The 12,358-nt window shown below is 42.6% G+C and overlaps 2 protein-coding genes across 17 annotated transcripts in view; one reads left to right on the forward strand and one right to left on the reverse strand.

Moving 5' to 3' along the window:
- Positions 1 to 12,358, forward strand: part of ampd1 (adenosine monophosphate deaminase 1 (isoform M)) — a 269,757-nt gene that overhangs the window by 164,484 nt on the left and 92,915 nt on the right. The window lies entirely within an intron of this gene.
- Positions 1 to 12,358, reverse strand: part of agrn (agrin) — a 245,739-nt gene that overhangs the window by 72,064 nt on the left and 161,317 nt on the right. For all 16 annotated transcript variants that reach the window (XM_020089194.2, XM_069527083.1, XM_069527093.1 and 13 more), the window contains one exon: positions 1,332 to 1,553. In XM_020089194.2, coding sequence (XP_019944753.2) covers positions 1,332 to 1,553 — 222 coding nt within the window. The remainder of the gene's footprint in view (positions 1 to 1,331; positions 1,554 to 12,358) is intronic.

The following is a 12,358-nucleotide window of genomic DNA, read 5'->3' on the forward strand; positions in this document are numbered from 1 at the left end:
TGCACTCCTGCCCAGTGGGTGTGAAAAGCGAATGGCTTGATTGCAGACGAGGAAGGTATACTCAATCAACAATTACAGTTCATAGGAAACGTGGCCTTGCAAGATGGTATTAAACCATTCAGAGTATTCAGAGTGGGTTCACCAAGCTTTAAAAAACAGCCTGAATGTCTATGTGCTCACACAGTAGGTCTGAGGATATTTTTAACACTTTTGGATCCGCTGGTGTACTAATGACTAGATGATTCTCCGGCACTGCAGCACAAAGCCAAGTGACCCACCCCTTTGTGCTCTATTTTCTCTGATGGAAAAGTGCTTCTTTACTTCAAGGTTGAAACAAGCAAATGTGGTGTTGCTGTAGAAGGGCTGAGGAAGAGCAGGAGAGGAGAGATGAAGAGTGATGGATGAGGGATAAGTAAATTCAGACCTGAAGAAGTATTATCTATTGTTTATACTTTGTTGGGAAGCCCCAAGTGTTGACACATTAATAACTCCACATATATTAGATGTTACAATCTGTGTATTGGAATTCCAATGGGTAATGTAGCACTAATAATTAAATTGAGCTAAATTATATTTCACAGGTTGAGATCTTCTTCTACCTGCGAGATATGACTCACGTTTCATGGTAATTACGTGACTGCACCATAAAGCTGTTTTCAGACATGAACTCCGCAGAATGTCCACACTTTTGGGTCCGGACTTTCACACATGACAGCAGGAGATTATTCACTCAGACGCATTCACAACAAGTACAACAGGAATATCCAGAGTGTTAAGGTGAGGGGTCTTGCAGCGGCAGAAGTAGGACATAAAATTGTGCTTTTTATTACAGCACATCAATTCTAGGGTCAGCATGTATAACCAAAAGCTCTCGAATGTTGTTGTCTTTGTAACTTGACTACATGTGTGGCACTGCCTTTTTATGGTGATAGATTAGTTTTTTTTGTTTCTACGGTATATCTATGGTAATCTAAATAGATTTGCATCCATTTCCTGTCAGAAACTTTAATCGACTTGCTCACTGTTTGAATCTCCTACTGTGTTCTCACATGGGATCACTCGAACATTTGTGTTCTCACATAGAGGAGAATGTCAGGAGATTATCTGGAGTTCAGTGCACGTTTAAAACCATCTTCAACTGGACTTACTAGTGTTTTCTATCTCGTCTAGTTGCCAATTAACTCATGTACAACTTCTGAAGATGGTTGACTGAGAATCTTCACCAGATATGTGTGAAACCATGTTATGAGATTGTACGCTGTAATATGACTGCAGGAATAGGTCATCATACTATATTTAGCTGGGTGGTGTTTAGTAGTGCCGATACTCACCGCAGGGTCCTATGTGCTTGATGTGGATGGACTTCTGAAGGGCACAACCCATCGCTCGCATCTCGCAGGGGCTTCCGTAGCTGTGGCCGTTGGATCCACACACGGGGTCGGAAATTTGGGCGCAGGCCTCGGGGCACTCACACACCGGCTCGTTGTTCTGCACCACACACATCGCCCCGTGTTCGCACAGCTTATCCAAGCATGGGCTTGGCACATTGAGATCTGGAGGCCCATCACCCAAGAGATAGAGAGAAAAGTTAGAGGGTTAGCTAAGAAGTTGCATGATTACAAGTAGAGGTTGGAGAAAGGTCTGGGGCTGAAAAGGGCAAAGGTGACAGGGAGGTAAGTTAATAGTATAGCTACGTGGTGAGCTGAGGGTTAGAAAGGGTTTGGGGGAAGGGGAGATATGATGGAATATGCAATACAGCCCTATTCCTGTGACTCCTCTGATTCCTCAGCTTCCTATATCATTTCCTCCCCTGATATATCCTGACTCTGAGGAGTACTCCGAATCCAGTGGCATGTGGACAGTGGATAAAAACATGGTCCTTTGGCACAATAGAAATGAAACAGCCTACAGACAATGGTTGCAGAGCCTTTCTTTTTTTCAGGTCAGTAAACGGCTGGATTAATTGACGTGCCCCTTCAAAGGCTACCATTTGCATCTCAGTGAGAGCCACTGCTTCTGCCAAAGCTGGTTGAACTGACATGAAGGAGCAAGAGAAGGAAGAGCATGACGGGGAGAGAGAGAAAAAATAAAAAGAGAAACAGGCGAAGAGAAGAAAGAGTCCTCTGCTTAATAATTTACAAAATGGCAAGCTCCTGCGCAGAGGCAGATATGAAATTTGAACATCACAGAGAGGTGTCTGCTTCAGTCTCTTCCTCTCACCACTGGCGCCAGCATGACTTCATTAAAACCTAGACTTGATTTTGCACCTATGATCTTCGGCAGCGGCTGGGCTGATATAACCTGACTTGATCAGGAGCGAGAGGAAACCAGAAAAAAAACGTGTGAACAAACCTTTGATCGCAGCCTTCCACCCCGACTCAATGAATTTGTTATAGCTTTATGTGTCAATGAAAAAACTTCTTGGCATTGTGTAGACTAAGACAGGGTGCTACTGTAAGCGTGTCAATTTGGAGGACTTGGCTTGCGAATGAGAAAATTCAGGCCTAAAGTGAGGATGGCGTACACTCTGGTATCTAGAGTAAGTGAGAGACGATGGCCTGGCTCTGTGATGACTTTCATTGGGAAGACTATGCACATGAGGCATGGATCACTCAGCTAAATGTGGTGTGTCTGCAGATTAGTAGAAAAAGCAGACGGAGGCATCCAAAAAATATTCTGATGAGAAGTGCCGAGGAAAATTGAGAGGGGTGCATTTTACATCCAAAGTCAAACAAAACTTCTTCCTCTCCTTGAGGCAACTCTACACCTCTTGAGGGGTGGGTGCTGTCATGGAAACTGGCCCTTGTAATGACACCACCCATGGCTCCATCATTATCGTGACCATTATGGGATTAGATGGCATCACAGGGGGCCAAGTTGGCGTGCTTAGAGCTCCATGATTCATTTATTAGTTCAGAAGCGCTTGGTGGCGACTCAGAGCACTAATGTTGGGGGTTAATTATTATCTGATAACAAAGACATGGGCAATTAGCTTGTTTCACTCTAATTTAAGTGATGCAGGGTGGATACAACACATGGATCAATGTCACCTGAGCATGTTCAGGCAAACACTGACCAATATAGATATTGAAATAGATAAATTAAGTGATTGTATAGGTTGTCCACTACGGTCCTGATGTTTTCTGACTTATTTATGGCTGTACAGTACGTAACAAATCTGTCTGGATCTCAAGCAAGGACACAGACTCTCCTGTTTGGAAAATCTGTGAGTGTCTCAGATTAGAAGGTGGAACGCAGCTATTGATTTGTGTGTTGCGATGCCAAGCTGCTGTTTCAGAGGAGCTTGGAGGTGCCACATAAATATGTAAGCTGTTCGGTGCTGCTTAATTTGGTACGGCTTCAAAAACAATTGATTCCTCCAGATCTCTTTTCAACACCTCGTTTGTGTGTGTGTGTGTCTGTGTGTATGCGTGTCTAACACTTGTAAGCTTGTGATCTGAGCTTAACTGTACAACCTTGGCCTCCATAAAAGTTCACCAGCCCACTTCCCAAGGACAGGCTCCTAAAAACACAGCTGCAGTCTCCGATAACGCCTTTGTCTCCCATGCTCTTTGTTTCACACACATAAAAAAGATGAAAGAATTCCCCTCCAAAACTAATTTTTTTATCATCCTTCCTCTGGGGGGCAAAATTTCCGCCTGATTTATTAACTGGAGAGGGTGTATGGGAGAAAAAGAAGGAGACAAAATTCTCCAAGTGTAAAAATCTTATGACACAGTTAAAAACCAAAGCTGTCTTTTTACTCTCTCTTAGATGCTGGCGGAGGCTTTGAAATGGCAGCCTGTCACAACTAAGGCTTGTGGGATGGCGTTCACAAGCCTGTTCCAGCTCCCTCTCTCCCTGGTCTGCTCCAGAACACTTACATCCATCGTCTCGTGCATGTATCAGTGTTTCTGTCGAGCAGGTCCAGAATAGACCAAAGTTGCTGCATTGGTTTAAAGCTGTTTACGCATAAATGTTAGCTTGTTGAATGGGAACATCAGTTTTGTCACATAAAGGAATTGTTTTGGGGGCTGTGCAGGTGCAGTGAGTGGTCTACTAAAAGTAAGGAGAGACCGCAGGAAATAAAGAATTCAAATATGAATGAATAATTCTATCTAATAATTCCACTCTGCTGGTGTGTACTCAGCTCTGTTTCTGTACCAACTTACCAGCTGAGAGAACTTTACATTGTCTGTGTCACATAAGTCGGCATCCTCTCTGCCACTGTGTAACTTTTCTATTTTAATTAGTGTGGCATTTTCAGGGCACGACCCAGAGGGGATTACTTCAGGCGAGGCGGCGCTGTGTCAATACTCCCCCTGTGGAGGTCCAGGCGAGGGCCACATCGAACACGTCCTGCTGATGTTCTGATGTGTGCTTTCCTGTCTGTCTGAAGTATCACTCCTGCCTGCTAAGTGGTGTTATCTGATAAAGTGAATGAAGTGGCGACAATGCCATGGTCTAACTTCTAAAGCGTAACAACCCCCTGTTAGGTGGGTGTGATGGCAGAGCGAGCTCCGGGAGGACTCAGTAAGCAGGCGCACACTGTTAACCCTCCATTACGTGTTGGTAAAATGCTGGGAGATTATTTTGGCTGGAGCTTCCTCCCATCTCCGCTTAGCTCATACATATGCTAATTGGACTTTCCCCCCTCGGGTCCATGTGCAATTCCAAATCGCTGCCTGTATTATGCAGGGCAGTGAATCAGTGTAATCCAGGTGATGCTTGCAGTGGCCAACTGGCAACAGGGATCACCTGCAACTGCAATCCATTACAACCAAGGACTCCAATGGGGCACAGCCAATCTGCAGCAAGCTCCGCCTTCTGTGTTTCTTCACCTGCAGGGCTTTGATCCGACTTCGTTCGCCTTCCCCCGCATTAAAAACATTTATGTATCATATTAGTCGAGGGAAAAGGAGGTGCAGAGAAAAGGGTATATTAGCATACAGCAAAAGGCATACCCGCGGGCTGTGTCTGTCTACTGCTGAATACTTATCACAGGTTGGAGGTAAGTCGAAGCCTCTTTGTGCACTTACACCAACGAACGTGCCGCTCTTCACAATGAAGACAAGCACAGAAAAAGCGTGTGGGAAAGAAGAAAGCAGATCCCTGATCTCGTGACACGTATCTATCAGAGGTGAGACATGGTTTGTCTAATCCAAACAAGTGTTCCTAACATCAGGTTATGTGCACCACACTGAGCGATAAACACAAAAGGAAACAAGTAAAAATGCAACCACAGAGCTGAAGATTTATTATTCAGTATTTTACTAGTCAGGAGCTACAGCAGGAGGGAGGGCTCAGAGGAAACAGAAGATGGAATGAAAAATGTATAAATTGAAAAAAAAAACAGCGTGGTAGCTCAGAGCCCAATGACACATAACACCCACAATGCCTTGAGTCTCTTCTGACACCCTGTTGACCCACATTTCTCATGCAATTCCTGCACGACGACAGCCTGCGGGCAACAGTAAGTGGACTGACGGTCCCTGTCTGCTGTCAATCCGGCTCCCACGGCAATTCCTCTAATTAACTTGATTAGGAAAAGCAGCACTGATGATCTCAGGATCTGACTCACATACTCAGACTCCACAACTGTTTGTGAGTCCAATCACCGCCGCGGCGTGTCAGTGCACTGGCGGAGGCACTCATCAAATAAACATGCAAATGCTAAAATATTCTGCACTGAGTCTTGACACCTAAGGTGACTGATTTTCCTTTCCTGTTTTGCAGAGCTCTTTGTCAATGACAATGCGCGCACCACTGAGTGATTCTGTGTTAACCTCCGAAGGCGACAGGCAACACATTTCAAGCAACAACTTGCACAGGTTTCTCTGGGTGCACACACACACACACACACACACACACACACACACACACACACACACACACACACACACACACACACACACACACACACTCAGCTGTATACACAGGAATGACAAAAGAGCTGTGAATAAAATAATTTGTGTCTGCAAAACTAGCTCTTTCATTTGTTCACTTCTAGTGTGTCTGCGAATGCATTCCTCTCAGAATGTGTCTTCTTCTTGATTTAACAGAATTATCCTCCTCTGTGCTCTCAAGTCACGCTGCGGCTCGACTCTCTGTTTCATGAACGGCCAAATTGCTGATTGAGAAACTCCTGTCTACTTCTTGTTATTCTAATAGCAGACGGGGAGTTTTTTGGTGAGCCACTTCACACTCCCACTGTCACCTCCATTGATTAAGTAGCACTGAATATGCAGTGCAATAGTGCAACTCCTGTTGCACCGATTGGGCCAAGGTTAAATAAATAAATAATATTAATAAAGATTACATTTTTCTTCATAAATATACTACATTTTACAAACATTCTATCTATCTTATTTTAAATGAATAGGACTTTAAAATGTGTTATTGTCTAAAAATGCTTTGCACCTCCATTTGGTGGAACAGGTGCGAAGGAGAGGGACTAAATCAAAAACTGTCCAACTTGCAATCACTGATTTATTATGCTGCAACGTTTCAGTACCAGACCTTCATCAGGCAAACAGTGTTTTATTGTGAAATTATTTTAAAGTTGCCGCTTGTTAAAAGTGATTTAAATTTTTTTTTTGAAACCCTGTTATGTGGTTTTCTATCTTTTTTTATTAACTTTTACCATCAGATGAGTTTTAGTCTATTGCACATTTTGTCTCTTTCTTCACTGTAAAGCTTTTTTTTGCTTCAGCTCACTGGGAACTAACACACACACACACACACACACACACACACACACACACACACACACACACACACACACACACACACACACACACACACACACACACACACACACACACACACACACACAGAGTGGGAACAGTGACTGAACAGTGACTTTGTGACGGATGAATACTCAGCCAGGAGCTTCAAATATACAATATATTTATAAAGCTGCAGGCAGAGAATCCAGGGGCCAAGCCCAAAAACTTTATGCAGAGTAAATTACACAAAGGTGATAACAGAATGAAAATCCTGTTGATGAATATACTTCCCTTTGCATATAACAGACAAACTAAGTCATCTTACATATCATTCAACATGTTTATGGGCTGAAGCCAAGTGATCTGTTGGACTGACTGTGAAATTTGTTCTTGTGTTTTTTTTAATGACAGTTTTCATAAATAATGATACTTGTCGTTAACAATGGAAAGAATAACAGCCTTTGAAATCATTAGGGTGCCATTGCACCCCCAGTGCCTGGTCCTTTAAATATACAGCAGCAGAACAGTTACCACATTTCTAATACAATAGCTCTGTTGTACACTCACGCGTTGTTGTGTAGTCTGTGCTGGTAACCTGCTGTGCTGACAGTCACAGGCACATGGGAAGGAGAGGAAAAACAAGATTTACCTTCTTCAACCTAAAAATATTCTTTATGTCTTCCATAGCTATAAGACATCTAATCAAAGCCACTCGCAACCATTTACAACCAATTACAAATTAACCACAGCAGATATTTAGTCAGGTTTTAGTCAGACACTGGTCGAGGGCAGTCTCTGTTCAAGTGTGAGGCTGAAGTGATGATTTAATCAATTCCTGTAATCGTATTGTGTGTGTGTGTGTCAGTGTGTGTGTGTGTGTGTGTGTGAGTCTGAGTGTGTCATGGCAACAACTCTATCGTGAAGTAGGTGATGAAAATTACTGCACAATCAATCATCACGATGGCAAACGTGATGGAACTATAGAGTAAAAAAAAACAACCCGACAGCGATAATATTTTGTAGCAGTTGTGGAGCTGCGTCACTTCATCTGCCTGTGTGTTGCCGACAAACGACTCATCGCATTGTCGCACAACTCTTTATAACTCTATATTCAGGCTCATAATCGAACTCGTCAGACCTATTCACCGTCATCCTTCCCAGCAGCCCGCTCTGATTCACTTCCAAGAAATCCGTCACTGGCTCACATGTCCTTGGACATCTCTAAGATCTGTGACTCCTCCTGGTTGAGCCTTTATCAATTAAATGAGTTAAAAGAGCTTTAGATATCAACTAGCTGACTAGACAGGACACTACAGAGGTGAGTTCTCTGCATGACAATTTTTGTGTGTGAGGGTGATTACAAACGGGGGGCGGGAGGAATTGGAGGAATGACATGAAAAGAGATTTATGACAGTGTCAGAATGCGGGAATTTTATCCGTTTGACAGCTGGCAGGACGATCGATCACCCTGCCCCCTGCACCACTCAGCCAATGAAACCAGAAAAGAGATCATTATTTATCGAGTAATGATAATTTCATAAATCAAACTCTTACTTTTCAGACATAAAAAACTTTTTCTGTCCCTGGTGTGTTTGTGTGTGTGTACAATGATGACACAATTCTTATAGTGCTGTTGCCGCTTGACAATGCGAGTCATTGTGAGAGCACAAGCACAATGTAAGAGTTTGTCTCGCTATGTACAGTGTCTGTGTGTGCTCCTCATTTACAGAGTACAAGACGACAGACACGCACACACACACGCACACACACACACGCATTCCTGGGTGTTTATTATCTCTGAAGTCTCGTAAGTTTCAGTGTTATTACAGGGAGGCACCTATATCTCACTTTAACTCAGTTATACTAACACAATGAAGTAGAAAGAAACTTCAAAAGAACAAAAGGGACAAAGAAAGTTCTAACATGTACACACATATACTCATGCACGCACACACACACACACACACACACACACACACACACACACTCACACACACACACTCACACATTCACTCTCTTTGCAGGGCACATCATCTGTCTGACTAAACCAGCAGTCTCAGTGGGCACCTACGCCTGCCTCTTTTGATGTTTAATTAAAACTGAATCGGGTGGTGGTGTTTGTGGCTCTCTGTTTTGAAAAATATGCAAATGTCAATAAAAAACTGCACATTAAAGAAACATGCTACCAGTCGCTGACGGCTGGCTGCGATGTGCAACGGAAGAGAGGAAGGATGAGGAGAGAGGGGAAAGTGGAGGAAGAAGAGAGGTGGGGGTGGAGGATTCAGACATTATTTGCTAGAAATAATGAAACGGAGCAAAACACATAAACGCTCACACTGTCATTTCCAATGCGAGAATTATGGGCAACTCTGACTGCTGAATAATGTTAATGTGTGCTCGGGCCTCCTTATGCTGACAAGTGGAGAAACATTTTGTGTTCAGCTCAGTCCCCGTGTCTGCAGGACATACAGATCTCTCTTGCTTCTGTCACAGCAATGATACAAAATGTGGACAGTAACTCTGGACAAAATTTAGCCAGCATGTCCGCTGTGTGGATTGAGGTACTCTTACAGGAAGCTGCATGAGAGGCTTACGGTGGTTTATCAGAGGTTTCATGGGAAATAACAAAAATGCTTAAGGAGATTAATTTAAGAAGATTAAAATAAAAAAAAAACACCTCCAAACATCTGTATATGTAATGTCTTAAAATATACACATAAATAACAGAAAGAAACACTTTTACTAACAGACCTAACAGGGAAGAAAACTTACTCAGAATCTTTTTAAACAGACATTTTCCTTGTTTTACAAAATATCCCCAGACTAGAATAAAAAAAGACTAGCAACGCTCTAACAAACATTCTGGGCCAGTAGGTGGCGATCAAGTCTACATCAACTAGCCATCAAATACCAGAGAGGAATATTTGCTGTCATTATTTTAAAACAGAGTAGCTCATCATTTCTTTAGCTTCTTTTTTTGACCATTTGATCTGTTTCATCCATTTATCCAAGAACTCAAGGTGCCATGGTGAATCAGAACGTAAAATGTGATTTGTTTGCCAATATTGTTTGTAATCAGACTTTTCACTGCTAAACAAAGAAAACCTGTCAGATAGCCGCCATGGTTGTTGTTTCTGGCACATGTTCATTACACAGAGCAACAATGAGCAGGTGAAACGTAAGCTGTGATATCACTGTTTCCCAAGAGGTTATGAAAATCTACACTTTGGAAGGTGTTTGTGAACATCTCAGTTTTAGGAACTTGAAACGCTGTTTGCCTGTCGACAAGAAGCATAAACTCTGAGGAAAAGGTTTTTGTTATAAGTCAAAGCAGTGTCTAAAATGGTCTAAAAGAACAGCCAATAAAATTGTATTTTCAACTGAAAAAAAAATCAATGTTCATTTGTGTGAGTACATATTAGAAAACTTCATCCCTTGATTGTCTGGGAGTACTTTTCGATCCGTTCACACTGGGAAACAATTTGGAAACAAAAGTGCCAAGTGCAATATGGCCATTTTATGATATCATTTTTCACATTTTACATTTATTTAAGTGTGTGCTGCCTGGGCTTTGGTTGTGGGTTAATAACATTTGCTGCTGAATCATATCCCTCTGCATTCTTCTTTTATTGGAAACTAGAAATTTCCAATGCATCAGGGCAACAGGCTTCTTTTGTGTGGTCAAACTTTTGGAACAATAATGGTTCTGGCAAGTCGTTTAGGAAACTGAAACAAGTGATTAAGGTTCAGGATTGATTGTAAGTAAGGATAAAACGAAGTGAACATTAATTGTTGCTCTGCCAAAAGCAACAAACGTGGGGCCCCTTCCTCTTTGCCTAGTCACATAAAGGACTCCCTCCTTTCTTTGACGCTGAACAATGGTTTTGAATGTAAACTACGTTCTTCAGCACAGCCCCATATTTCCTCAGGTGAAGAGAGTGCTGACTGTTGCAGTTTACTGGATAAACCAGCAAACGTCTCTGGCTGCAGATGATATCAGCTGGAGCTAATAAAGATAAACACCAGGAGCTACTTGCCCAAATTTTCTACTGTACGTAGTAAACACGCTCCCCACTGGCCAGAGTTTATATAAAGCCATCAAATGAAATGATCCTTCTGATTTGTTTACATCAATTTTAAGGGCTTAGGATCCTGCAGTTACACTATGATGCACATGATGCCACTGATCTGAACCTAACAGCTGAATAAGGAACTCCAGCAGGGGCTGAATTGCCTCTCTCTTGTCCATAGTCTTTCTTTTAAAAGGCACGTACTGAATTTACTGGCAATACAAAAAATAAATATGTATGCAATTTTATTGCCCCTGATTTAGAAACGTTCTCCATCCGCCAATGACTTCCAGTTTGTGGAGACATAACTCTATATCATGATAAAAGTTAAGACTACTGTTTATTTATTTCCTAATCAACTTCTCGTTTTAGGTTGTAGCTGGTACACAACCTAATCCAATGACCGGTGGACAAAGCACACACCCCCGCTTTGTCTTTCCACCATTTTCCAGAATGCACGGACGTAACAGTCTCTGACATGTTTCCAATTACATTTTTAAGGTTTCTAGGATAATTTATAAAACTGTACTGATCTGCAATTGACACATCATATAAATGTGGGTAATTCTGGACCTGATCAAACAGCTGGTCTTCAAGACTCAAAACTATTTCTGTTGCTGATGCCCTTGTTCACATGCCCACTGACCCTGTCAAGGACTCACTACTGCCCCAGACCTTTATGATGGTATTGCATCTTGTGCACACTTCACATTATTTTCTGAGGATATGCAGAACCTATGCACCTAAAGGGTAAAGGATACTCGATGCAGCCATCTTGCATACGCATGATAAATAGCAAGTAGTCTACCTTCTCAGCAGGCTAAGGCCAAACCTTTGTGTTTGAGTTATATTCAGTTGTTCAAAGAAATCCTAGAATGATAGAATGTATGGCATTCAGAAGGATTTAACAAAACACAGTTGAACTTCAACTCTGCAGCGTCCATGGTCACAAATGGTAAAAAAAAGAGCTGCGTGCATTCATCAAGCAGTTACAAGCTTTTATGAGACAGTCCTGATGATGGAGAGAGGGACCGTTTTGGGAAGTGAGGTTGGGGGCTGGCGTGCAAGACTGCATGCAGAGTGAGAGAGGAGTGCTTAGGCAGTGAGAAACAGGTGAAGCTTTTTTTTTTTTGTTAGACAGGGAATAAAACACAGAGAGCAGGGAGAGAGGAAGACTTCTCCAACCTCACGGTTTACATCTTTGCAGGAGGGTCAACAGAGGGAAAAGACATTAATGACACAGAGACACACACAAGGACTGAGAGGAAAAAGGGCAGCGGTACAAGACCCCTCCTGTTAGGTCCACACGGAGAAAGGGGAAGGGCTTCACCCCTCAGAGTCCGCTTGAGGTCGCCCACGGGGTGACCTCACTTTTCACCTGCAGCCACACAGCCGGGAAGACGGCCACACGGACAAAGATAGACACACAGACTGACTGACGCACTGCAACAAGAAAGAATAGCTTTTTTTATACAAGAAAGGCAACACACACATAACATAGAGACAAAGACAGAGGAGGGAAAAACAGAAGATAGAAGCCACCGAAGTGGACGACTGGAG

Source organism: Paralichthys olivaceus, chromosome 6 (genome assembly GCF_024713975.1).
Source record: "Paralichthys olivaceus isolate ysfri-2021 chromosome 6, ASM2471397v2, whole genome shotgun sequence".
Lineage (NCBI taxonomy): Eukaryota > Metazoa > Chordata > Actinopteri > Pleuronectiformes > Paralichthyidae > Paralichthys > Paralichthys olivaceus.